The 26,767-nt window shown below is 40.8% G+C and overlaps 4 protein-coding genes across 6 annotated transcripts; 1 reads left to right on the plus strand and 3 right to left on the minus strand.

Annotated features, from left to right (window-relative positions):
- Positions 1–6,985: 6,985 nt before the first annotated feature.
- LOC107385068 (complement C1q subcomponent subunit C) lies at positions 6,986–10,878 on the minus strand. The gene is made up of 7 exons (XM_015958673.3): positions 10,745–10,878; positions 10,169–10,284; positions 10,033–10,095; positions 8,983–9,136; positions 8,568–8,708; positions 7,952–8,075; positions 6,986–7,869 (listed from the first exon to the last, which is right to left on the minus strand). The coding sequence occupies exons 2-7, from the start codon at positions 10,272–10,274 to the stop codon at positions 7,735–7,737; spliced, it is 723 nt and encodes a 240-aa protein (XP_015814159.3). The 5' UTR covers positions 10,275–10,284; positions 10,745–10,878; the 3' UTR covers positions 6,986–7,734.
- Positions 10,879–12,783: 1,905 nt separating this feature from the next.
- LOC107385067 (complement C1q subcomponent subunit C) lies at positions 12,784–16,485 on the minus strand. The gene is made up of 7 exons (XM_070549475.1): positions 16,352–16,485; positions 15,690–15,863; positions 15,283–15,459; positions 14,048–14,127; positions 13,497–13,613; positions 13,307–13,393; positions 12,784–13,230 (listed from the first exon to the last, which is right to left on the minus strand). Exons 2-7 carry the CDS (start codon positions 15,850–15,852, stop codon positions 13,078–13,080), a joined length of 777 nt encoding a protein of 258 aa, XP_070405576.1. The 5' UTR covers positions 15,853–15,863; positions 16,352–16,485; the 3' UTR covers positions 12,784–13,077.
- Positions 16,486–18,901: 2,416 nt separating this feature from the next.
- Positions 18,902–21,187, minus strand: tma7 (translation machinery associated 7 homolog). Its single transcript, XM_015958674.3, has 4 exons — positions 21,036–21,187; positions 20,608–20,663; positions 19,768–19,855; positions 18,902–19,342 (listed from the first exon to the last, which is right to left on the minus strand). Exons 1-4 carry the CDS (start codon positions 21,049–21,051, stop codon positions 19,308–19,310), a joined length of 195 nt encoding a protein of 64 aa, XP_015814160.1. The 5' UTR covers positions 21,052–21,187; the 3' UTR covers positions 18,902–19,307.
- A 58-nt stretch (positions 21,188–21,245) lies between these two features.
- On the plus strand, positions 21,246–24,501 carry ccdc51 (coiled-coil domain containing 51). Of its 3 annotated transcripts, none has more exons than XM_015958670.3 (7): positions 21,246–21,365; positions 22,186–22,251; positions 22,333–22,525; positions 22,619–22,756; positions 22,886–23,050; positions 23,219–23,425; positions 23,717–24,501. In XM_015958670.3, the coding sequence occupies exons 2-7, from the start codon at positions 22,247–22,249 to the stop codon at positions 24,284–24,286; spliced, it is 1,278 nt and encodes a 425-aa protein (XP_015814156.3). In that variant the 5' UTR covers positions 21,246–21,365; positions 22,186–22,246; the 3' UTR covers positions 24,287–24,501. The 3 variants fall into 3 exon arrangements, with proteins under 3 accessions (XP_015814156.3, XP_054587278.2, XP_015814157.3); XM_054731303.2 differs by having other exon boundaries at positions 21,273–21,291; XM_015958671.3 differs by having other exon boundaries at positions 21,358–21,438.
- The last annotated feature ends 2,266 nt before the right edge of the window (positions 24,502–26,767 follow it).

Here is a 26,767-nt window from a genome sequence, read left to right on the forward strand (position 1 = left end):
GGTTGTCCAGTAATCTGAAGGTTGCAGGTTAAATCCCCACAGAGAATTCTGCTGTTGTGTCCTTGGGCAAGATTCTTAATCCGCCTTGCCTGCTGCTGGTGGTGGTCGGAGGGACCGGTGTCATTGTGCCCCAGGACAGCTGTGGCTACATCGGAGCTCATCACGGCCAGTTGTGAATGTGTGTGTGTGAATGGATGAATGATACACTGTAGTGTAAAGTGCTTTGGAGTCTTCTGACTCTGAAAGGCGCTATACAAGTGCAGGTCATTTATCATTATCATTTAGCATTCATGGACTCAGCCATCTTGACTTACGACGGTGAACGCTGTTGTTGGTTTAGTGTCCAGCAAAAACAGCGGAGAACGTCTCGACTAGTAGAAGCTAACAGCTAGCATTAGCTATTTCACCACATGGCAGAACTCCTCTAGGCTTCTCCTCTAGCTGGAGATAAACCGTCAACGTAAAACTATCGGGAAATAAGCCTCTAAATCCTGCCATGTTACATAACAACAGATAGTTTTTTTATGCTTTGAGCTAGAGCTTTAACATTGATCTCAGTGATTGTTTGGTTAGAAACTTGTCCAGTTTCATATTTGCCACTACTCTGCTGGCCAGATATTTCTCTTAATCATTTAGTGGAGCTGGTAGGTGTTCCAGGGGGCACTCTTTACCTGCTTAACGACTGTTAGCATTTTCTGTTTGCCGATTGTCAATTAAAAGTACAAGAAGAAGAAAAAGAAATTTGCTTTTTGTTGGCATCATGACAAAGCCTGGTAGTAAAAGTAAGAGAATAATGTTATGGATGCATGTGTGAACATTGGCACGGCCTACGCTAGTTTGAGGGAGCTAAAAGAGGCTACAAAAATCATGGACTTATTGTGACCTAACTTTGTTGTTTTTTGTCCAACAGTGTGGATCTTTTAAATTTGTGGGTTATTTTAGTATTAGTTGACTCATGTTGGTGTTAGCTTGTTGTTAGCACTAGCTACAGCAAGCTGCAGCAGGATTGTGCACAACAGTTGTAATTCCACTTTCAGCCAGTAGGGTGAAGGCACTGGAAACGGCTCGGTGTTGCTTTAAAAACAACATCAGTCTTTCCAATGTCAAGATAAAGGGATGAAGGGGTTTATATCTGCTAAAGCCATTTGCATAATGACTCGTATTTTAATATGTTTCTTAATATTTATTTTGGATTACTATTAGCTCTTCTGTGAGTTACATGACCCAATAAGTCCCTTTCCCAATATGACCCTTTCTGTCATTTAAAAGCATTTTCTCGGCCCCATCTAAATATATGCAGAAGTGAAATATTTCAACATGAACTCCAGGAAAACTCCACCTTATTAAAAGCCGATGATGAATCTGCATTTTGAAATAAGTTCAAATAGGGTTCCTCCAGATCAGCGTTTTGTTCTGTTTTAATCTGAACTTCCTGTCTGATGTCTGAAATAGAGGCGATGATCTGAGTATCTGTTCCACAAATTATTTAATCTTCTCAGCAGTATCTGAGTGATGAACAAATAAACCACCTTGGTGATGGCTGTTTTTGATAATAACTTCCTGTGAAAAGTGCTGCTTGGTCATTTTCTCTCGTTCTCAGATCCTCTTACACTTTTTAAAAAAAGATTCTGTTTGGGTTTGTCTTCTCATCCAGTTTTTCAGATTTACATTTGGGTTCGATACATAATGTCCTTTTAACGTTTTAACTTGCTATGTAGGGAACAGCTTAATCCCCATATTTTACTGCAGCCTGAACTAAACTTCATTGAAAACAAACAAAAATAAATAAATCCCAGGATTTAAGATGATTACTACTTATCAAAATGATTATTGTAACAACATTTTTCTCTGAAATTATAAAAATAAATTATATCACCCAAAATTTATAGATCTTTTTAGAAGAATTTATTAGCTTTTTCTTGGTGTGGCAGTAAATGGGTTAAAAACCCAAAACTTAAAAAAAAATTACGCAGATTTTACATAGAAGCTCAAATATTATCACACATCTTCAATAATACTCGGTTAATTCTTGGTAAATATTTGGGGTCATTGTCCTGCTGGAGCACTGTTTCAAGCATTTATTTGATGAGTTCAGGTTAAGCTTGTAGAGGCACCAGTTCCACAGCATGAAGCTACCACCACCATGCCTGACAGTTGCTACAGAATTCCTCCTTCATACATATTTCTCACTCGATCTTTGTCTCATCTGAACATTAAACTGTTCTCCTGAATGATACTCTTCAACCCTGGTCCTTGAGTTCTGCTAGGCGGCGTGTTTTAGTTGTTTTTCTGCTCTCCAACGCATCTAATTTTAGGTTAACAGGTCTCTGTAGAGCTTCATGAGCTGCTGAACAGGTGTTTCAGCCATTGAAGCAGGTGTGATGGAGCAGAGAAACAACTAGAATGTGCTGTATAGGACATCTCCAGTACCAGGGTTAGAGACCATTGCTCTAGAAAATACTGACTTTGTCCATGCTGACAGCTGCAGATTTTACTCCAGCTCCATACTTTAAGAGGGGTCCTGGAGGGTGTGTGGGATGTCACCCTGCATGCGTTTTGTGGATTTGGAGAAGGCGTTGAACCACGTCCCTCGGGAGGCCCTGTGGGGGAGTACGGGGTACCAGGCCCTCTTATACGGGCTGTTAGATACAGGCTCATTTCCAGTGAGAGTTAAACTCCTCCAAGGCTGCCCTTTGTCACAGATTCTGTTCATAACTTTTATGGACAGAATTTCTAGGCACAGCCAAGGTGGTGAGGGGATCCGCTTTGGTGGCCTGAGGATCGGGTCTCTGCTTAATGCAGATGATGTGGTTCTGTTGGCTTCAGACGGTTTTCTCCAGCTTTTGATGGAGCAGTTCGCAGGCGAGTGTGAAGCAGCTGGGATGAGAATCAGCTCCTCTAAATCCAAGACCATGGTCTTGAATCGGAAACGGGTAGAATGCCTCCTCCAGGTCAGGCACGAGGTCCTGCCCCAAGTGGAGGAGTTTCAATATCTCTGGGTCTTGTTCACGAGGATGGGTGGAGGGCAAGGTGGAGTGTGAGAACAATAGGTGGATTGGTGCTGCGTCTACTAGGATGTTTATGTTTAATTATTTGGCAGAAGCTTTTATCCAAAGCGACTTACAATTTATAACCTATAGAGCATGTTGTGATCTGTAGGGGAAACCGGAGTACCCGGTGGAAACCCATGCATGCATGGGGAGAACACGCAACTCCACGCAGAAAGGCCACAGCCGAGTTTCGAACCTGCAACCTTCTTGCTGCGAGGCAGCAGTGCTAACAACTGCACCACCATGCAGCCCATGTGGGCATTGTATCAGTCTGTCATGGTGAAGAGAGAGCTGAGCCGAAAGGCAAAGCACTTAATTTACCAGTCGATCTACACTCTTACCCTCACCCATGGTCACGAGTGTTACGAGCCCTGTGCGTTGCGGTCCCCACATGAAAAGTCCAGCGGCCCAGTGGACCATTTCAGGGCGGTTTCCTGCTGGTTCAGCACCATGGAGAGCGACCCCCAGAAGAGGCTACATACCAGATCCCGCAACTTGAGGTTCAGCACCATGGAGAGCGGCCCTCTAGCAAGAAGCTTACCGTTGGGGAGGTCTCAGATTCAGTCTGTTGTCCTCCGTTGCTGCTGGATAGCTTTGCCTTAGACTTGATACTTTTGGAACTAGGATACTTTTAGACTTCTTTGTGGTAAAATGTGAGAGCTTATCGCTTGCCGTTGGTTTTAGTTAAGTCTGTTAGTGTTGCCACAGCTTGCTGATCTTTACTTTATTGTAGTGATCATTCTGTGATCACTTCACTAGTTGCTCTTCTCACTGGCTCTAGATATGTTGTGTTTTCTAACAACCTCCTTTAGTTTTATTCCTTAAAATTTCTGCTATGTTGCTTTGTAATGTTTTATGCACTCAACACTGTCGAGGGACTATTTCTGTTAAATAAATACTTTTGCTAAGAAGTGGCCATGCCTTGTGACCATGCCTTCCCTTCAGTTATTCCGGTAGTCCGATATTATCTGTGCTCCTCCTTCCTGGACCTCCTAGCTGGGCTGGGGTGTAACAACGAGCTTTGGGTAGTGACCGAAAGAACGACATTGCAGAAACAAGCAGCCAAATTAAGTTGTCTCCACATTGTGGCTGGGCTATCTCTTAGAGATAGGGTGAGAAGCTCGGTCATCTGGGAGGGGCTTGGAGTAGAGCCACTGCTTCTCTACATTCAGAGGGGCCAGTTGAGGTGGTTTGGGCATCTAGTTAGGATGCATTCTGGACGCCTCCCTGGCGAGGTTTTCTGGGACTTCCAACTGGCAGGAGATCCGAGGGAAGACCAAGGACACGCTGGAAGACCTATGTTTCTCAGCTAGCCAGGGAACAGCTTGAGATTCCACTGGAGGAGCTGGCCCAAGTAGCTGGGGAAAGGGAAGTCTGGGCCTTTTTGCTTAGGTTGCTGCCCCCACAACCTGACCCCGGCTAAGCGGAGGAAAATGGATGGTCGGATAATATTTTATCTGATGACCTTGGAATCTCATGTGTAACACTTTGGAAGCACTAACGAATTAAGTTAAATGAAGTGTGGCTAGTGTATACTGACTTTTTCAGAACCCAGGAACGACTGCTGGAGCTGGTTGTCAATAATAAAAGAATACACAACACGTTGAAATAGTTTGCAAAGACAATATATTGAATAATTATAAATAAAATAAACAAACACAAATTAACAGGTTCCACTGCTGCAGCACTGATAAATAAGTTAAAGTGCACTTTGAAAGTTCTAGTTCTAGTGAAAGTTCTAGAGGAACACTCTGACTTCGGTCTGATCCCCTGAATAGTCAACACTCCTTTGCAGGACTTGAAGACCCAATGGATTCACATCAAATTAATTGTCCAGGATGTGATCCGAGTGTCCATGAAAATTATCCAAGTGCTTTGTCAAAGAGTACTGAAAAGGGAGGTGTGCGAATCCAAGAATTGATTAAGGAGTTGGGGGTGGACAGAACGTTGTCTGAGACAACTTCCTACCAGACCAGTAGGAAGATGAAGGAGAGGTCTTCTGGCCCCTGGCCAATCGTTAGCTCGCCATCCTTAAACCCTTAAAGGGTCACCTGGCCTGTATTAAACAAACAGGACTAGTAAGACATCTTATTGCAAATAAGGTGTCCTTTTTCCCTTTGTTTCTTGTGTACACAATTCTTATAAATACATGGTGTTAAAATCAATGTGCATGAACTGTACATTCAATACAAACCCATAATATTTTAGAATATCAGTAAAGCTTTATCCAAACCAATATACCGCTATATAAATACTACATAGCTTGGACAAAGTTAGTATCCCACAAAAATAGCAAACAAGAACTTAGCTTTGAGTTCATTGGTGGTATTTAAAAACAAGATCAAGCTCAATTGTTTGAAACAGCATTCATAAAACATGGTATTGCATTTGCTATCAGCATGCAAACCACTAGCATGCTAGTTGCTAATATGACACAAACACACACAGTCATCTTAAAACTCACCAATTCCAGCTTCTGTATGGTGTATGATGACCCTACAAGGCTCCAGCTCACAGTTGTCTGTGTCTGAGTCAAGTAATATCTTAGTGAATGTCAAACAAATGCATTTGAGATAAGAAAAGCTTTGGTTTTTGATGTACTGACCTGCAACAGCTCTGTCACTTGGCTTTCCCCCACATGTCTGCAGGGAGGAGGCCAGTGCAGGCCTTTGATCATGTGATCAACGTCACATGACTTAGGCATGGTCCATTAAATGACAGAAGAGTGTAGGAATTCACCATAACTTGGTAAAACACTGGGCTACACCTGTCTACTATTCCTTTCAGCATTTCACTTCAGGTGCCATCCCAGTAAGTCATCTGGCTCCATTTAATCTCATCTTCTATATCCTACACTCTTCCACCAGTTAGCGTGATGTCCTCTTTGGTCCTCTAAAGGGGTCTTGCTTTGCAGGACCAACCTTCTGCCAGTAGATCAACTAACGCCCATCTCTACATGTCTATCCCAGTCTAGCCTCTCAGCTCTTATCTCATAAACATCCAACATGAGCTGTCCCTCTGATAAACTCATTTTTGATCCTATCCATCTTTGATGCTCTTAAAGAGAATCTCTGCTACCTCTAGCTCTGCCTCGTCTCCTCGGTGCTCGGTGAGTAAAAGTTGTTCCGAGAAGCTCTGTGTAATTTCCTTCTTCTTTCTTCCCGGAGTTCCTTGTACTTTCCCCTGGTTCTGGGTATTGGACGATTCATTAAGTTTTGCTAAACAAATCTTTTTTATGCCATCAGCTGAAACTAATCATGATCTAAACTTTCAGCATCACCCGTTTAAGGATTACGATGGATTTGCTGTTTTTGCCTCAACAAATTCAACCATATGCCCTCGGTTCTTGTGTTGCTTTCCTGTTTATTTCAGTGCATGCTTCAGTAATGTTTAGGGACTAAACTGTGCTCTGTTGATCTACAGCAGGGCTATTCAATTTCAATCTTGCCTTGAGGGTTGGTATCCAGCACGTTTTAGTTTTAACTCTGCTTCAACACACCTGATTTCAATCGGCAGGTGATTAACAGGCATCTGCAGAGCCTGATGAGCTGCTGCAAAGGTGATTCAACCACTGAATCTAGTACGCTGGACTAGAGAAACCACTAAAACGTGCTGGATACCGGCCCTCACGGCCCGGAATTGAATAGCCCTGGTCTACAGGTTAAAAACACATTCAGATTTCTCATAATAATCTTATTTTAATTATTAATATCTAATAATTTTTCCTGACTAGATGGAAGGAAATGGGTTAATAAATGAACAAATGAGAGCAGAAACATCAAAGCTAATGCTCTGAGGGCATCAAACAACAGTTTTAACTCTGCTTCAACACACCGAAGTTACATGAAAAATTTTCCAAATCTGTTTTCTAAAATTTTTTTTGATGCCAGTTAAATTAAACTAAGGTGAGAAAAACAAACCACACAGACATCTTGTTGTTTCTCAGCTCTTGAGTTTGTTTTATTGTTTTCAGAAACTGTCAAATTTAGGTTGATTCCACATAGCTAACAACAAGAGCTGACCTTATAAACCCCTTTATGACACAAAGGTGCTTTAATGAACGAGTCCAATGAATCCCACCCACTTTTCTCTTGTTTTATTTAGTTTATTCTGGAGGCAAGGAAAAGTAACAAAGACCCTGTGCACATAGCTGATTTAGCCTGTCATCCACACAAAAACTGAACACATACAGCCCAAAAAATTACTCTCAAAAACTTAGACCTAAGTGGAAATTTGCAAATTCTGAGTTGTCAGCATTTGCTTTAGCTTTTGCAACATCACTGCCTGCGACAAAAGTCGTCTGTGTTTGCTCTCGCCTGTTATTACAAATACTGCTCTGTGTAGAAGACCACAGTCTACGTTAAGTCTGTGGCTAGTAATCCTATGTCCAAAGAATGTTTTTCTGCAAAGACCACAAAGATTTGGGGAACTATTGCCACCTACAGGCCTGGCATGCCAATGAATGTGCTTTACAATGCACCTGATAAATGTAAATATATATATATATATTTTTTTCTTTTTAACTGAAAATCCAAGTTTTTTTTTCTAAATGAACAAGGAAGGATATTTGGTTTTACAAAAGCCACATTCGCATGTACTCGGCCTTAGTTCCAGTGTCAAAGGTGAAAAGGATCAGCTGGTCTGCCTGGTCGTGCAGTCGCTATGATGTCAGACATGTTGTGGCTCAGTAAGGATGCAGCAGAAATCCAGAGAAGATGCTGTAACCGTTATGTTTCCCTGTCATCCCTCTGTAGTCTTTAGTCTCGAGCCAGACCTCCTGACCTGCTGACAGGTAGACTGCCAGACCTCCAGAAGTCACCTGGAATCAGCACAGGTGAGTACCCTCCCTCATATGTGGGATTATGTTGAAATGCTCTGAAACAACGGGCGTCTGTTTGTACCTGTCTCCGGCGCCGGTGGTCACTGAACGGTATCAACAGTTGGTTGTCGAGCTTCATCAGCACTGCGAGTCGTTCCTCTAAGGAGGCGTGAAACTCAAAGTAGTACATTCCCGACACTTGACACCTAAAGAACAGCACACAGACTTAAAGTCATTCATTTTTTACTCAGTTTGATCTGAATCAGCCAAAACTGAGCTTCGGTTTTCTCCAGTGTGACAGAAGGGTGGAATGATGGTTAAAGCCTTTTTGGTCCAGTCTGGAAAAGGAGCAGTCTAAAGCAGTTCTGCAGTACTTCATATGATCTGTTTAAAGTAAGTTTTATGAATGACTCTCAGCTACTATGATACCAAATTTTATACCAATATTTGTTAAACAGATTGATTTGTGGTCATCTATATGTTTTCCAATTTTGATCAACTGTGGCAGCCATCTTGAATTAGTCAAAAATGCAAGCCCACAACATCTCGTCCTCTGATGGCAAGTGATGTCTGCACCTCCTCACTTCTCGACATTCACCCATAAGTTGTATTCTTTGTTTGCATCTGAGGATTCGTGCACATTTTTTGTTCCAGTCTTTGGTTCTCGGATTAGACCGCTTCTTTTCACGTCTCCTCACCTGAAGCGCCCCGTTGCCGTGTTGTAGACGTTGTTGATGTTAGTGATGACTTTAGTGAAGCGAATGATGCTGAATTTTTCTGGGAAGTCGCCGGTTCCTCTGGCCACACTGAAAGCTGCCTGCTGCTGAGCTCCGACAGTCCTGCAACCACAGACATCAGAACAAAACAAGGTTCTGGTTCTCAAACGGGTAAATAAGGATGCAACTAAGTCCATTTGTGCTTTAACATTCAGTTTTCTTCTATTTGGGTTCACTTGAATGAAATCCAATCAAAATGGCAGAAAATAAATAACTTCCTGATCATTTACATTATTTGAGCTTAGAATTCTCCTGATTTGAATGTAGATGGTGCCAGAGTGAAGCTCAGGTGTGTTAGCTGACAACTATAATATAATTTTCAGACATTATTAATCACCCGGGTTCTCCAGGATCGCCTGGATAGCCCACATCCCCGGGAGTGCCTGGTGCGCCGAGCTCTCCTAATTGACCTCGTTTACCCGGAGGTCCTGTCGGTCCTTGTTCACCCATCAGGCCCTTCTGAGACCCGAGGCCGCCTCTCCACTGTTGTCCTGGGAAACAACAACAGAGATGAGTATCACTGGTTTGATCTGGTGTCACGCAGATTTGTGACTAAAACGTTCGACTAATGAGTCTTAAATGTTGTTCAATCGTTTAATCAATACATCTGCATTGGTCTCTAGTACGCAGAAATGCCTTGTAAGTCGTTCTTGGGGACAAAAATATACCAGTGAACCATTTCCAGGAACTAAAAGTGAGCCACCTCAGAGTTGAGCTTCAGACGGCAGGATTTGGAGTCTTATTTCCTGACATTTGGACATCTCGCCCCAGATTGGCTAACAGCAACACGACTCCTCCACTGACTCAGTTAGCTCTGCAACGTTGATGTTTTATTTCCACAAACAACACAAGCCTGGAGGATTCTGCTGTGTGATCATGAACGTTATGAACGGTTAGCTCATAGTAGCCGAGACGTTCTCTGCTGTTTCCTGGACACTAAACCAACAACGTCCTTCTCCTTTGTGAGTCCAGATGGGCGAGTCCATGAATGTTAAGTGACAGTGTGACGTAGATCTGTCAGGATTTTCTAATCCTGGAGTTTCACCATCTGTTTTTTATCAGAAGCTAATGCAGGAGATAGGTGTAGGAGACTATTTTCACTTTCAGCCTGCATGAAAAACCTATAGTGACAGATTATGTAATCAGAATTAATCGTGAAAAATGGGTTATTGGTGAACCAGACCTTTAAAAGACAAGAAGCTCACAGCTTGATCTAAAACGAGTTGAGCAAATTTAAATGTATTTTTTAAAATCCACTCACTAAATTATCAACGTGCTTTCTTACATTCGGTATTTCATAAAATGTCACTTTTATCAGTTTTATTTGTAAAAGATAAATTTCAGTGGAAAAATAAGCCTTTTTGTTAGAACTGTGTGTTTTTGATACCTGGCTCTCCTTTCTCTCCTTTCTCTCCATCACGACCATCTCTGCCAGGAAGTCCAGGAATACCTGAGTCCAGAATAATCAAAACAAAAATCAGATACTCAAACTAAACGTCCCTGTTTCACACACATCCACAAACCTGGCATCCCAGGCAGTCCTGTAGAGGGACATGTCTCCTGGGCAACCAGCAATGGTACAGCCAATGAGAGCAGAGCTCCCACCAGGAGGAGACAATGGAGCAGCATGATGGAGGTTCTGGTGAGGAAAGGAGACATAAGGGAAGGCAAAATGAGGAGAGGATGTGAGAGAAGGAAGAAGAGAAGAGAAAAAGAGAAGAGGAGAGAAAAACAGATGGAAGTGGGATAATAAGTATAAAAGAGAGTAGGAAAGTTTAGGATGGGAGTCAAATGAAAGAATAAAGTTGATGAAAAAAGAGAAGTAGGGTGAAAAAATATCTTAGGATATGTGCAAAAATACAAAAAGAGGATGACGGGGAGAAAAAGTTAAAAAAGAGGAAAATATTAAGACTAAAAATATGGGAGTTTTAAGGGGAGTTGTAAACAGGAGAAACCCAATGAAAACTCATGATTTAATTTTAATCGTACCCATAAAATCACAATCAACTGATTCTTCTTCAGGGAAATCTTTTTGTTACACAAATAAATAATTTTAGTCATGAATGTTCTTTAAATGTAGTAAAATGAGAAACACTCACCTGATCACAAATGAAAACTTTCTGCAGGAGTTCAAATGAAGCAGAAGAGAAACCCAGGAGGAAGTCCGCCCAAATATGTGTCACGTCTGATTTCTGATCTCAAACTTCTGCTTTCCTGAGGCGTTGCTTAAAGTTGCAGAAAGTCTCTGAACAGAGGAGATTTACACTCTTCTGGAGTTGAACTGCCAAAGTTATAACATATCAAACAACTAAAATATCTAAACCCGGTCTGAGAAATACAGCAGCATAAACTAAACAAGCATTCTTACACAATACAGTAAAGGTCTAAAAACAGGTTAAATACTATTGTAATGCACTGGTGTGACTTTTTGGGCGAGAGTTTTTAAAAATACTGGTTCTACTGGTGGGGCCACAGGGTCATTGGCCCCTGCTGGAATCTGATTGGCCCTCTGAACTGCTGTCTAGTCTAGCTAGCCAAAAGCATAGCCTCAGTCAGAGTATGTTCTATACTCTGCCCACTTTGAGGTTACTTTGTCACATGCTGATTGTTTCAGCCGGAGGAGAAAGTAGCTTCAGACCACAGACATAGACAGACATAGACATAGACGCAACGTGGACTGGGCTGACTGTAGTAGCGAGCATCATTTATTTCTACTGAAGAAGGTGTTTACCCAACAACAAAAAAACACATTATATTATGATTTTAAACTAAATCTAACGTATGGTAAGGCATTATAAATAAAATAAAAAAAAATTAAATATAAAATCCCAACAGGTAGGCAAGAAAAGTCTATTGTAATCCCACGTGATCTGTTTTCAATAGCCAGTTGTTGCAACTGTATGCTGCACACAAAAAAACAGGCATTGTTGCTCACTCTGCTATGACTCCAGGTGGGTTTGGAGAGTGAGGACTACGCCCAATATGGCGGTGGTGCTGTTATGCTCTCCAGCGCCCAACGGGGCGTCTACACATTCATGTCTATGGTTCAGATGACAGGATTTCGAGTCTTATTTCCTGATATTTGGACATCTTGCCGCTGATTGGATAACAGCAGTGTGATCACCACTGACTCCGTTTTCTCTGCAACGTTGATGTTTTATCTCCACAAATAACACAAGCCTGGTGGAGTTCTGCTGTGTGGTTGAGTTAGTAATGCTAACGGTTAGCTTCTACTAGCCAGGGCATTCTCCGCTGTTTCCTGGATGCTAAAACAACAGCAGCCTTCCCTATCGTGAGCCAAGATGGGCGTCCATGAATGACAGTGTGATGTAGATCTGTGCTCTACACATTTAAATGCAATTTGCTTTAAAACTCTTCAAACACCAGGAGAGCAGGTTTATAAACAGAACACATCTGTCCCAAAGGGTCGACACACTCAGATTTGGCTTTTTCTACCAGCAGAATAAATGATCAAATACAAGTTTTTACTTCTATTATTAATGTCAGGGACTCACAGGAATACCTGAATTCATTTTTGGTTGTAAATATGCTGAAGCAGAAGTTTCTACGTGATTGCAAAAATGTTTAAGTTCCATTGAAAAGTTTGTCTGAAAAGTTGCCAAAACTCACCGAGAAGAAGAACAGAAACCAAACATGTTTCACTTCCTCCACTTTTCACCAGCAGCAGGGCCAAAATAAACTTCTGGGATAAACTGGGAGGTTGAGAAGGAGGGAAGGACATTTTAAAGTGACTCAGATACTCGTATGAGTCACCAGATGAGTTTCGGATTTGAAGGTCTGAAGGTCTGAAGGTTGGTGTTTTTCCAGACGAGGACCAAAATCAAGTTGGAAACTCACGGGTCACAAAAATGAGACCCTAACCCTAACACATTTTATGCATTTCTATTGATAAACTGTTTAAATATTAAATGCTGTATTGAAGAGAACTTTGTATTCATATTTTAGCAGAAAACGATCTGATCATCTTTGCAGAAATGAGACGTGAAAGGGGCCTTAAACAAGGAAAAGCATCCGATTCCTTGGATCTAATGACTCGGCTGTTTTCCAGATGTGAAACAGATGTGATTCTATCTGTTCAGATCTACACAAAAACACACAACAATAAACACAAAACAAATAGAAATTAAAAAAATTTAATGGATGCACATGAAGCATGATAGTTCTGATCCATCTGCCTAACAGTACCAATAGCTGCAAGAAATAGTTGAAACCTGAGCTCAGTGGAGCAAAATAACATCCAAAAGTACCTTTAGTATCTGCTCTATGAGCCTGACCTGTTGTGTTTCACACCAGAGGTTAAATCCTGAGCTGTTTGAATTCAAAGCAACAGAAAAATGAACAATCTGATAAAACTGTACTCGTTTTTGAATTCGTGAGCTGGGCTCTGTTGATGCTACAGTATGGATGAACTTTATTCTGGATTAGAGAACAGCAGAAACCCGTTGAAGATGATATATTTGTCCCGGATGTCTTGTGTGTCAGATGCTGACTGCTCGTCCTGGAAGGACTCCAGCCAAACTTTGTTGTTAGCAGCCAACTTCAGGACCGCGCCGCCGGAGAGCATCTGAAGCATAAAGAGACTGGCTCATGATGGCGTTGTGCAGCATCAGCCTACAGGTGAGGAAAGTCTGGGAACTTACGTGCTCATAAATCCTGTTGCTGTTGTAATCACAAAAAGTGAGTTTGTCGTCCGCTGAGTCGGCGACTAATGACAGACACATGCTGACCTGCAGACACAAAGAAATCACAGCTGAAGGCAGAAAAATGTCTGAGTTTGACTCCGATCAACCCGTGCGCACAGGCATGAGGGGGAAAACAAAGGTGCGTTACCTTGGCAACAGAGTGGAAGGTGAAATAGTAAACCCCAGGTATCCTGCACACAAAGGTTCCTCCAGTCATGTTGAAATCACCGGGATTGTTGACCACCACACTCTGGAAGCTGATTTTCTGATTCAAACACAAAAAATGAGTCCCGTTTGTTTATTTGGATTAAAACATAAGTTAACAGCTGGATTAAACATTCATGATTGCTTGGGTTTGGAAAAGTAGATTATTTATGTGAAGAAACAGAATATGAAACAATTATTCAGACAAATAAAACCATCTGTGTCCCGGTGGAAGACGATGGGGATGATTCAGGTTGGGAGGTCATTTTTAAGTCTTTGACTGGCAGGTTAAACATGTTTAGTCCCTTTTATGTAAGCACTGAACTAATTTAGAAAATCCATTTAAAAGTGACACTTAATTATGCAACGTAATCATTGAGTCTGCATTATTTTTATCCAACATCTGTTTGCCCCCAAATCAGTAAGTAAATGGAAAATTGCTTTTTCTGTTCATCAGGACGTAGGGATGACGGTCATGCTGGCGTCAGACAGAACCTTGAAGGGTGGATAGGTGCTGTCGTTCCTGATCACAGAGAAAGATGAAAATTGAGCCTCCTGTTGAGAAACACTTTGACCTGGTAAGAAAAAACACACAAACATGATGTAGTTAAAGTTTCTCTTTACTGTTTTAGATGACAGAGGAGTCCATTCTCTTAATGTTATTGGTCTAAACTACCAAAATCTAGTCTAATAGACTCAAGGACATCAAGGACTCAAGTCACCCCAGCCATAAACTGTTCAGACTACTTCCATCAGGAAGGAGGTTCTGCAGCATCCGGTCCAGAACCAGCAGACTGAGAGATAGCTTTTTCCATCAGGCCATCAGACTGCTGAACACTTCACAGACACCTCACCCTCACTACTGAAACTCCAACATTACACATTCCATACTGTACATTAATGCCACTGTTTTGCACATACCAGCCTCTATATATTTTATATCTCTTATCTTATTGTTTACTTTATTCATTTGTATATTTAGATTAGCCATTTTTATATTTTACATGTTTTTACGTTACTGTATTTTTGCACAACTCTGTTGCTGTGAAGCTCGCACACAAGAATTTCACTCACATGTACTGTACCAGTGTACCTGCACATGTGACGTGACAATAAAAGTGATTTGATTTGATTTTTTTAATAGCAAACAAACAAATCAAAACATCCCAAATGGACTATTTTAGTTCCTCAAAAGCACCGACCAGTGAGTAGGAGCTGATTAAAGGGTTAAAATCAGCTCTGAATGAAAGAGGAATATTTCAAATCCACCTGTGAGTTTCTAAAAATGAAGTTTAAACACCAGGAAGTCAAAAACGAACCCATCTCATGGAGGACATGTTTCACTCTGTTGTTGCTGTCCTGAATGTTAACATGAGTTAATAAATAAATGCTGAGATTCTCTGTTTCTCCTGTAAACCTGAACTCAGAACGACGCTAATTGTGTTTGAGTTGGAAAAGCGTTGGACAGACATCTGATCTGGCATCCGTCAGTGTTTTTATGTTGCTCAGAGAAGGAAGAAGTCGGTTGGAATGTCTGCTCCAGGTATTATTGACAAAATCAGCATGCTGTTGTTTTTTGGGGAATTTTCAAAGAATAAATCTGACTATGGTGCTCACTGGGACCTTATAAATTTAAACGTTTGTGTTTAACCCAGCTGGGCCACTCTGCAGTTCTTTACTGTAATTATGATTAAAAAAGGGACGGGAGGGTCAGTCACGCGTGTGCTTACCCGCGCCGATGTTCCTCCCATGTTGCCCCAGTGGACCGGGCTCTCCAGGAAGACCACTTGCTCCTACATGACCCCGAAAACCTTTAGGACCCATTGGTCCAACCACGCCTGGACTCCCCCTGTCCCCTTTGAGCCTCAGCAGGACCGGTTGATCCCCTGGACCGTCCACAGACACAGCTGGACACAAACACACAAAATGTGTAGACGAAGGAAAATCATTTCTCAACTCCTGACATCAGCCTGAGAATACACAAAGACGTATTTAGTCAATAAACAACTCTAACCCAAGAATTCATAGATTATACTGTATATCATCAATACATAAATTATGAATGATGAGCACAGATTACATGTCTCAAACACGTTCACAGTAGCAGAAACATTTCTGTACTACAGGAAGTTGTTACCTGGCGCTCCTTTCTCTCCTTTCATCCCAGACAGTCCGTCCCGTCCAGGAGATCCAGCTTCTCCCGGATGACCGTCCGTTCCTTTGCAGCCCGGATTACATCGGACAGCCGACAGAAACCCGGCCACACCAACCAGAACTACTAGTCCAATAAATCCTGCCATGATCCAAAACTCTGGAGGCCGAAAATGTCAAAACAAGCAAAAAGGGCAAAAATTAAAAGAAACACAAACGGGCAGAAATCCACTCTGATAAAACAGAAATCTAAAAATATATTTATTAAAGTGAATGAAAGATTAATTACCAGTAAATGATCATTTATGCATGAGAATAAGGTCAGATATTTCCCTTTGTGACTTTAAAATATTAATTAAGACATAATCTAAAAAATGTAATAACAGAAAAATCACATACATTTACACAAAGTTTGTTGGTGGAATAAAATGAAGAATTTACTGACCGATCTAATAAAAATCTTTGTGTTTCTAAAACAAAAACCATCAAAATGTATAAAGTACTCAGTCATTCATCCCTTTTATCAGATTTTGCTTAAATCCTAAATACAACCTGCAGGATTACAGATTAAAAAACAAACTTTGCTAAAAATCTGAAATTCTTCATTTTTTTCTTTTCTACTTTTGCTAAAAGATTATTTTTACTCACCATTTGACTGTTTTGATAAAAGGTCGATGTTTCCTTCTTATTTTACTGAGGAGGAATAACTGAGTGGTTTGAGTCTGGACGCGCGCAAACACACACACACACACACACACACACATGAACAGAGTCAGACAGGAAACGAAACCCATAATCTGACGGGAAGAAGAACCCTCCAGAGCTGCTGACCTGAAGTCAGATTTATAAAATGTTTTTGTTGTTTGATTTTTAGCTAATCCAGCTGTTGGTTTAATGAGATTATTTACAAACAAAATGTCAAAGTTTATTCAGTCTGAATCCTAAAATCAGGACCTAAAGCTGTTACTTTGGAAAAATCAGGAGAATCCTAACCAGCATCCTTCCTGATCACACACACCTAATATAAATGAATTTTCTACACGTAAACCCTGCTTTACTACGATCCATTTCCAGTTTGGGTCAAATATAACTGGTTTATTTTCAGATGAAGTGGAGAAATGAAAAGCTGCATGTTTAACATTTTTTTTATTTGAGCTAAATGAAGAGCAGGAAACAATCACTGTTCAAGAGCATGTTGTTTACTTTAAAAGAAAGAAAGAAAATAGCACCTCTCGAGATAAAAATCATGAGGTGCTTCACAAATATGAAAGGGGTTTTAAAAAAGGATTAAAAAGTATGGTTGAAATGAGAAAAAAAGTAAGGACATGGAGTGTTAAAATGAATAGGAAAGAGGGGAATCAGTGGATCCCGGGAAAGGCGGAACAGGTAGAAAGAGCAGAATAAGGAGAGGTCACGCTGTCAGCTTCATGTAAAAGCTTGCATGAAAAAATATGAATTGTGCATAAAATATCATTATGTATGAAAACTATAAATATGCTGAAAATTAAAACATCATTAAATGTGTTTCTTTCTTAGTAAAATTCAATATTTATTCCTTATCCAGGATCCAATTATGCTTCAAAATGTTCTTTCTGAAATTTGATCATCAAGCAGCTTATAGGTTAGCCTACAGAGAACTGCAACCATGATGAAAAGAAAACTGTTTTATGTCTCGTTTTGAAATCACCATGTGGAACGCTGGAGCCACCATCAGGGACAAGAAGAAGCTGCAGCGTGTTGCACGCTCTGCTGAGAAGGTCATTGGCTGCAGACACCTCCATACACCTGTACACCTCCAGGACATTGAGGCATGCAGGATAACAGCTGACCTGTCTCACCCTGGAAAGTCTTTTTGAATCCGCACACTGGTCATTCTGTGTGACACTTAGAAAAATGGGTAGGACGTAGTACTCGATGTGTACTCCAATACAATGATTAAATGATTGAGTCACAGCGTCAGCATTCTTTATGGCATTGTGCAATTACAAAATCAGCTAAACTTATGGATCTTAAGTGATTATAAAATACTCAAAAGTGATTATTAGATATCAAATAACTATTCTATCTCATTGTGTGATTATCTGAGCCTTAAGCTGAGTGGTAGCAGGGGATATAACCTAACAATAGTCACATTTGTTAGCACTTTATTTTGAAATGCCACATCAGATCCTTATGAAAGTCGGACAGGATCTAGTACTCGATGTGTACTTTAAGACTTATGTGGACTGTTGTTGCAGAATCAGACAGTTGAGAAAATAAAACCATTGGATATAGTGAAATTTGTTTTTATAGCCAACTTTGATTGCACTTTATTTTGAAATGCCACATCAGACTAGTACTCGATGTGTACCTTTACACTGAAATGATGTTGCAGAATCCGTTTTTGAGAAATGCACCATTGAATATGCTGAAAATCGGTTTCATAACCAACTTTGATTGCACTTTATTTTCAAATGCCACATCAGATCCTTATAAACTTTAGGATGTAGTACTCGATGTGTACTTTTACACTGAAATGGAAAGATGTTGCAGAATCAGTTTAAATCTTAAATTAAAAAGCGCAACAATAAATAAACACCCAAAAGTAACTACAATACCCAAGATGCCTTTGGTCGAGAATGATTGGGAAGCTCCCGTCTTTGTGAAATAGCATAATAAACTATTCTAATGTGTTTTTGTACGTTTTAATCACTTAGTCATTGGACTTCAATTTTAACATACTTTTGTCCTGCTTCACTAAATAAATGCTATGATTTTATCATCAGGTTTGGAAAATTAAGCAGTTTTATTCCATTTTTATTTTAACAAGGAAGAAATGTAAGGGGATTGTTTAGAGATTGCTTAAAGAGAAACTTTTCAGTGAACGTGAATCTGATCGCAGCATGTGTTATTGAGAATGAACCGGAAGTTCTGGAAATACACTAGCAAGCACTCAACAGAACCGATGTTTGAAAACAGGTCCAACATTACATTAGCTGTAGGAAATCCAGGCATCACCAAACAATGTCAGCGCATGAACCCAAAATGAAACTGATTTTTATCTCTTATCCAAACCAGACTTACAAACTGTAGCTAACATGATGCAGGTATGACAAATTCTGGGTAACACTGCTTCAGAACAGGCTTTTAATAAGGCTGAGAATGATAGATTTGTCATTTTTTACTTCCAACAAACCAATACTTAAACTGAGCAGCAAATACAAAAAAAATCTTTATTGACATCTCTCCCTTTACAACACAACAAAAAAGAAAAGAAAACACAACTGGGATGACCTGTGTTTATGCATTTGAGCAAGTTGTGCAAATGCTTTTATTTTATTTCTATTGCAGATTTTTGTCTGACTAAAATATGAGCTAAATTCTAGTAAATAATCAGAAGGGAGTCATTTTTTGTCTTTCGGCTAACAGCTGTTCGTCTTTACACTCCTCAAAATGATGTCAATCACTGTTATGGTTTCAGAGCTGAAAGAACTCAGAACCAGGACAAATTCTGAGCCTGAACAGGTTCAGGTTCAATAGAGCTGATCTAACTGAGGGTTTTAGTCATAAAGGAAGTCAAGCAGGAATCCAAAAAAAACAAAAAAAGAAGAGTCATGTCCAGAGTTTACTTCTTCCCCGACTTCTTGATCCCGCCACTAGCTGCAAGGGGAAAAAATATATGTGCTGTGGTTAAAATAAGCTGTATAAGAACATGTAAATTCCTCAGGGTAGTTGCGATTGAGCTTTTGAGTTTAAACATGCTTCATTTTTAAATGAAATAGGGCAGAACTTTTATCATTTTTGTTTAAGAGATAAAAACTGTACAAATACAATTTTCCCTGAAACAAACGAGTCTAATCAAGATGAGCGAGCCTGTTATTAGATGTAGTGAAACTAAAGTGGTGTTTTTGCATGTCATATTTACACATAAACATGTCAAATGGCACCAGAACTGCCTTTGTTGAAAACACAAATAAGGCAGGATGCACATAAACTGATCAGAGATTACAAATCTCAGGACAATAGCAAATCTTTCCAAGGACACAAGAGACTGATGCATCCGCATTCCTCTCAACTGGTCTCACCTAGAGGTCCTTTTCCTGAGGCTTTAGCCTTCATTGCCTCCATGGCCTTTTGTTCTTCCTTTTGCTTCTGCTTGTAGGCAAGATCATCCTGCAGACATAAATTGATACAACATTAATAGCAAAGTTCTTTCTAGAATCATTTAAAACTTATAAAAGTTTATTAACTTTGCTCTCTGACAAAATAAACATAGGAGTTATATTAAAATGTTAAAAAGTTCAGATGTTTGAGGCACTTGTTGTGAAGAACTAAAGGAAATTCTTTGGGGTTCTGCTGCAGAAGATGCTGCTGAAGACAGCACGTCTCATCAACAAAAAGCCTCATTTATTATAAGTTGTTGTTTACAACCATCTGTTATAATAATAATAAAAAAGAATAACTGAAGTTTTACACCAGATTCTCAACAGCTAACATTTGAAAACATGCGAACTCTTGAGATGCTGAAGGGCCAGTCATTTTTCTTGGGCAACGGTGGCACAGGAGTTTAGTGCTCGCCCTGTAATCGGAATGTTGCAGGTTCGAGTCCCGCTCAATCTGTCGCTGTCGTTGTGTCCTTGGGCAAGTCACTTAACCCACGTTGCCTGCTGGTGGTGGTCAGAGGGACAGGTGGCGTCAGTGCTCGGCAGCCTCGCCTCTGTCAGTGCCCCCCAGGGCAGCTGTGGCTACATCGTAGCTCATCCCCACCAGTGTGTGAATGTGTGTGTGAATGGGTGAATGACTGATTGTGTTGTAAAGCGCTTTGAGGGGTTCCATGACTCTAGAAGGCGCTATATCAAATACAGGCCATTTACCATTTAGTTAGAATAACTATAAAGGTGAAAACAAAGCACAACAATACTTACTTCATCCATTTCCTTGTTGGTTTTTTTAGGTGCCTTTAGTGGTTTCTTTTTGCCACCTGAAAAATAAAATAGAGAATATCAGTCAGGAAACCAGACCGTTATTCAAGAAGGCACTGTCACAGCACACGTTGATCTCTAAACATGTTCGTGCTCAGCCTTTTTTGAGAATTGTTTAGCTGTTTCAAGAAATTTTCAAGGCCGAATTATCAAGTGATTGGTGTACACTTACCAGCAGTTTGTAGATATTATCTAGCTAACATCTGTAATTCTATAATGTTAATGTGGGAAATTTACAACTGAGTTTGGTCGGCTCACGTCGCTTTAGCATATTAGCTTAATCCACTCTGAAAACGGGACATCAAGATTTAAAACGCTGTGAACACTCAGTTTTTAACCACAGATCATTTTAAAATAACACAATTTCTCACCTTCTCTTCCAGACATGATCACAACGTGATATAACACGGAAAAAATAAAAATAAATGTAATTTTACAGCGAATAAACTGTCAACCGTCGTTCTACTTCGCGCTCTCAGGACCCCAAAGTGCCGGAAACAGAATCCTCGTTATGTGCCTGAATAAAACTTCCAACTACTGCTTCATTCAATAATCAAGATTCAGACAAATTTCTCTTACGAAGCAATTTTAGGCATCTAAATGCCTTGGCAACTTTGGGGCAAACAGGTGCATTTATTTTAACATTTAGCTTTTTAAGCCGGCAATGTCACAGAAAATCTCGTGGCACTTGTCATGCTGAGGTAGGTCTGTGGTTAGCAATGGAAGCTAGTTGAAAATTCAACAAAACTCTAGGGAGAAAACTGAATACACTAAGTACAGAAGATTGTTTCAACAGTTTCATGTTTTGCCGATACAATTTCAAACACTTGCTAGTTTTGAGTCCTTCGTGTTAACAGTGTCAGCTAAAAGTTGTGTTTACAAAGCTTGCCTTCCAGTTTTACCCATTATTAGGCAAAGGAGTCTTTTATTTTGTAACCCGAAGTAAATAATTTTAAATAAATATGAAGTTCATTTCAAGGTCTTAGTAGAGTTTTTTTTTTAGTTATTGTCATGTTACAGTGAATAAAGAGTAAAAATCTAAGGCTGTTCTACGAGATATGAGTAGCTTATTTTGAATATTATAATTGGACAGAAAGTTGTCAGTTGTTTTACTGAACATTTTCAGCTGGAGGACAGTTGCAACTAATTCACTGCAAAGGCGTTGAATGAAAACGCAACAATCTTAGTCCTTTATAGATAGATAGATGTTTTGGTGCGGCAGACTTAAACAGTTAAAATATACTACAAAAAGGGGATTATTTAAAAACACTCTATAAAACCTATAGTAAAGTAATTACACTGTAAAGGATTTGGTGCTGAATAATCTCAGAACTTTAAATAATATAAAGCAACAAAAACACTAAGTAAGAAAATTTATTAAATTTTGTCTGAGATTTTGCAATAGATTTGTTAAATGGCAACCCTCTTGTAACTAATTGGTTTACTTGAATGAAAATAAAATTTTAATCCATTTGAATGTGAGAGAATGAAAACATTGTAACCGTTTTCTTGTTTTTAAAGGTGCATTTTCCAGAGTTGACCCTGTAGCTGTGGTAACACACACAACTTCTTTGGTTGACAAATGAAGTACGTCTGCCCCGTATAGGCCATTGGAGTGTTAAAATTCTGTCACAGAGGTCTAATCTAATCTAATCTCGACTGTCTCAGTTACAGAGGAACTCAGATCTGTCTTTGGGCTCGGGGCTCATGCTGTCTGTCCCGGAACTACCAGCCTGGCAGAATCTCTCAGATCCAAGCCTACAGCACCCAGAAGCATCCTGGACCACCCACTAACTCCTCCACTTCTGAACAAAAGGGCAGAGCTGAGGTGGTAAAGGAATACACCCTGTTAATCTTGCAGGTACATAAAATATATTTTTGTTGTTTGTTAATTTTTGCTATCTTTGCAACTTGTATTCATCATTCTTTTCCTCCATTCCTCATTTTTTTTCAGCATGCTGGAGAGTTTGGTCGGCAGTGGAGTCAGAGGTCAGCTCAGGCAGCCACAGCCACACTGAATTACTGGTGGGGGAGATATGAGGAGTTCGTAGGCCTCAATGAGGTCCGAGTGGCTCAAACTAAAGTCACCGAGGTCAGCAGACCTAAGATCTACACTGATTTGTGGATGGCACTAGAAACTAACAAAATTTGAAGTATCTTATGTTGAACAAGCATGAGCAAACAGTATTTGTGTAAAAGCAGCAGATGTGTGTCTCTTCAGGCTGAAGAGGCGTTCATGGTGGCCAGAGGGATTGTTCGCGAGGCTCATGCAAGCCTGGAGGCCCTGCAGGTTCGTCTGAAGGAGGTCAGAGATCGACTAGACAGAGTATCCAGGGAGGAGGCTCACTATCTGGAACTCGCCACACTGGAGCACAAGCTGTTGCAGGTTAGCCTAGGCAAACACTAGCAGCATGAAAAACTGTTTGTTTGGGTTTTACAGTATTTTTGATTAACATGGTTGGAGTTCAGAAGGAGAAGAGCATTCATTTATGTTGTACTGTATGTATGATGTAATCATTTAAGAAACACTCATCCCTCACGCCGCCTCTTTTAGGAGGAGCGTCGCCTCCGAACCACGTACGAGAACGCAGAGAGCTCAGAGAGGGAGAAGTTCTCTTTGTTTTCAGCAGCTGTCAGGGAAAGCCACGAGAAGGAGAGGACAAGAGCAGAGCGCACCAAGAACTGGTCCATCATCGGCTCTGTGCTCGGAGCGCTGATCGGGGTCATGGGGTCAACATACATCAACCGTGTTCGCCTTCAGGTAAAAGAGGCTTGCTTTTTTTTCCCTTAAAAGCAGAAATGACGTAATCAAAAACCAGGAATCTGTTGGATTTTTTTGTGTAGTCAGTCCAGTTGATGCATTTCATGTCAGTTAAAACTAAATATGTCATTACTGACATGCCCTTGTGGGTTAGTTAATGCTGGTAAAACAAACAACAGGAAAGCAAAATAAGGATTTCAGAACAATTTTCTCAGTAATGGAGTGAGTTTAGTCCACTGCTGACACTCAGCTTGGGATCCTACATAGAAATTATATGAATTGTCTCTGTAGGAGTTGAAGAATCTACTTCTGGAGGCCCAGAAAGGACCAGAGAGCCTACAAGAGGCCCTCAAAGTCCAGGCTGGAAACCACCGTTCCCAGCAGGACGAGCTCAGAGGTCTGATCGACAGCCTCAGAGTTGCTCTGGCTGAAGCTTTCACACAGCAGAGCAGCGCTCCTCGGGAGGAAGGGCAAACCAGATCTCCTCCTCCGTTATCCATTTCAGCCCTAAAAGCCCTCAACATGGGAAGCCAGAGAAGCCAGACCCTGCTGGAGTCCCTCCCACCTCAGCTGGGACAACTGGAAAAAGGCCTTGGTCGTGTCGAGGGTGAACTGTTAACGGTGAGAAAACTGCTGGAGACCAAACCTCAGCCTGAAACAGGAACTGGTCAGCCGTCGTTTCCGAGTCCAGGGACAGAGGACCGGTGGGGGTCTGAGACAGTGATGAGGAGTCTGGAGGACACAAAGAGGACACTGGGAGAGCAAATCAGGACAAACACGGTTTATAATGCTGTGCTTACCTCCGCCGCCACTGCTGTCACCATCTGTGCAGTTTACCTGCTGCTCAGAGGAACTGGTTAGGCACAGCTTAAGTTTTATAATGCTAATGGTCTCTGGGAGCAATCATCTAGAATAATTTATAAGATTAATTAACTCAGTTTAATCAATTAGGTACAGGTGTGTGATTTGGATCTTAGCTGCACTCCTGATTGCAGCTGTGGCTGCTTTTCAGACTAAAACCCTAACATGTTAGTATTTATCATGGATTAGCCACAGCTTTTACTTTGGAATCCTGCCTTTTTGTCTGATGGATTAAACATACGGCAGGGCACGGTCTTCCACTAAGGTCAATACCAAACTAAGTTCTTTAATTCTCTACCTCTTCTCTTTTGTTTGACCTTTCGTTTTTCCTGCAGGCGGCTTGTTGCCTTCAGATGCAAACAGGGATTCAGTGTTTTGCTAAAGCCACATTAGCATGTGTAGGAACCCAGAATTCTACCTCTGTCTGAATGCTGGCAGTCCTTACCTACCTGAACCTCAGAGGGTCCGGATCTGTTCAGGATCACACCAAATCAGAGCCGTAGAGACAGATTTCTGCAGAATTTATGAGATGATGATTTAAATATGGTTGCTTTAACTACCAACACCAGAAGGAACAGCAGCAGTTCTGACTGATTTTTAAAAATATGTTGAAAGTTGTTCAAATGAAGAAGTTTCAAAGTCTCTTCAAAAAGCTGACATCTTTAAAAAAAAGTTCTCTTTCTACTGGAAGCTGAAGATAAAAAAAAAAGTCAGGCCCAAACTGCCCTGAGGATGTTTAGAGTTGTTTCTCTGCAGTAAAACACTTTCTGATCCTGTACTCCTTGAGTGTGTTGTGCACTGAGCTGGATGATAACTTTTCATTAAACAGTCAAATGGGAAATAAATTTGACAAGAGGCATTTTCTAATTTCCTGAACCGATTATTCCCAATAACATCACCTGTTTCGTGTTTTAACATTTTTACACAATAAGTCATCATTAATCAGTTCGTAAAACTGTGGCTGGTTCCAGTAGCAGCCAGCAAAGAGTAGCAAAGGACAAAGTCTTGTTTCAAATAACAAGATAATATTTAAGCATAATTTATAGAAGTTTTTATGTAATGCAAATAGCTTCTACAGCAACATCCATCCATTGTCTGAACCCGCTTTGTCCAGGTAGGGTCGCGGGGGGGCTGGTGCCTATCTCCAGCGGTCAATGGGCAATCAGGCGGGGTACACCCAGGACAGAGAGCCGGTCCATCGCAGGGCAACACAGAGACACACAGGACAAACAACCATACACACACACACACACACACACCCAAGGACAATTTAGACAAACCAATCAACCTAACAATCATGTTTTTGGACTGTGGGAGGAAGAGCACCCGGAGAGAACCCACGCATGCACAGGGAGAACATGCAAACTCCATGCAGAAAGACCCCAGGCCGGGAAGCAAACCCAGGACCTTCTTGCTGCAAGGCAACAGCTCTAACCACTGCTCCACTGCGCAGCCCTCTACAGCAACATAGTAGGGATTTATTGAAAATAGAAAAATACATTTTTATAATATTTCTGTTTATTTTCATTCTTCTGTGTACATGTCCAGAAAAAATGTGACATATTTATGATTTAGCTGGCACTTAAACATAATCTTGTGCTTTGATGTTATCCCTGATGCAACACATGTGTCAGTCTGTCCTGTTGCGTGAGGTGTTGGGGATTTCTGGTATCCACATATCACAGATCTATGAAACATTTAGCTTCTTCTGTGTTTTTCTTTGTGCTGAGAAACCAAGCAAGTACCGGGTCTCAATGACTACATAATGGCAGTATTCATCACCTCCCTGCAGTCCTCGTGTGCAGCTTTGTGTCAAATTTACAATTATACGAGTCCTTTTTGCTCCTTTGCTCGTTACATTTGTCCAAAGACCGAAAAATAACTGTTGAAGCTTCAATTAAAGATGAAGACTCTTTAAACACGTGAACTTCTCATACGAAGAGAAAAATAGGAGACTGTCGCTGATGGTGATTGGAGAAACCTGGGCCCGGTGTCAATCCCCTTTAAAAGCCCCACTTTTAAAAGCTTCTTATAAATTAATTCATTTAATAAATTAATTTAAACCTTCAACCATGGCGTGTCACCCCTTGTTTTTTGTTATGGCATATTTTATTTGGCCATTTACCAGGGCCAAGGCCAGATTATAATATGGCCAAACTGGGCACAGGCCCAGGGGCCCACAGCCACATGGGGGCGCACTCGAGCAGCAGTCTTTTTTTGTGCAGCAGTCTTAACATTGGAGAAACAAGTTGACAAGTAATTAAAATGTGCCCACATTTTCTAAGTTAACACATTTCTTTTAACAATGGTAGTTTCTGCATTCCCCAGCTGCTTCAGCCCTCTCCCCCTCCCCCTGTGCAGCGGCCGCAAACTCACTGATGCGCCTGCAGCCTCTCAGAGTCCCTGCTGAGTGCTGATCTAAACAGTGAATCATTTCATTTTCTGTTCCTCAATTCTGATTATTTTCACATGTATTTTTCT

This window comes from Nothobranchius furzeri, chromosome 3 (assembly GCF_043380555.1).
Source record: "Nothobranchius furzeri strain GRZ-AD chromosome 3, NfurGRZ-RIMD1, whole genome shotgun sequence".
Classification (NCBI taxonomy): domain Eukaryota; kingdom Metazoa; phylum Chordata; class Actinopteri; order Cyprinodontiformes; family Nothobranchiidae; genus Nothobranchius; species Nothobranchius furzeri.

Coding starts and splice junctions, on each gene's coding strand:
- LOC107385068 (XM_015958673.3), bottom strand. CDS start 10,274: ATGCTGCTCCATTGTCTCCTCCTGGTGGGAGCTCTGCTCTCATTGGCT. Junction 9,137..10,032: donor AGGAGAGAAAGGAGAGCCAG/GTATCAAAAACA, acceptor GTTGTTTCCCAG/GACAACAGTGGAGAGGCGGC. Junction 8,709..8,982: donor GGCGATCCTGGAGAACCCGG/GTGATTAATAAT, acceptor CTGTGGTTGCAG/GACTGTCGGAGCTCAGCAGC.
- LOC107385067 (XM_070549475.1), bottom strand. CDS start 15,852: ATGGCAGGATTTATTGGACTAGTAGTTCTGGTTGGTGTGGCCGGGTTT. Junction 14,128..15,282: donor TGGGAGGAACATCGGCGCGG/GTAAGCACACGC, acceptor TTTTCTTACCAG/GTCAAAGTGTTTCTCAACAG. Junction 13,394..13,496: donor CCTTCCACTCTGTTGCCAAG/GTAACGCACCTT, acceptor TTGTGTCTGCAG/GTCAGCATGTGTCTGTCATT.
- tma7 (XM_015958674.3), bottom strand. Junction 19,856..20,607: donor CCAACAAGGAAATGGATGAA/GTAAGTATTGTT, acceptor TTATGTCTGCAG/GATGATCTTGCCTACAAGCA. Junction 19,343..19,767: donor CTCAGGAAAAGGACCTCTAG/GTGAGACCAGTT, acceptor TTCCCCTTGCAG/CTAGTGGCGGGATCAAGAAG.
- ccdc51 (XM_015958670.3), top strand. Junction 22,526..22,618: donor ACACCCTGTTAATCTTGCAG/GTACATAAAATA, acceptor ATTTTTTTTCAG/CATGCTGGAGAGTTTGGTCG. Junction 23,426..23,716: donor TCAACCGTGTTCGCCTTCAG/GTAAAAGAGGCT, acceptor TTGTCTCTGTAG/GAGTTGAAGAATCTACTTCT.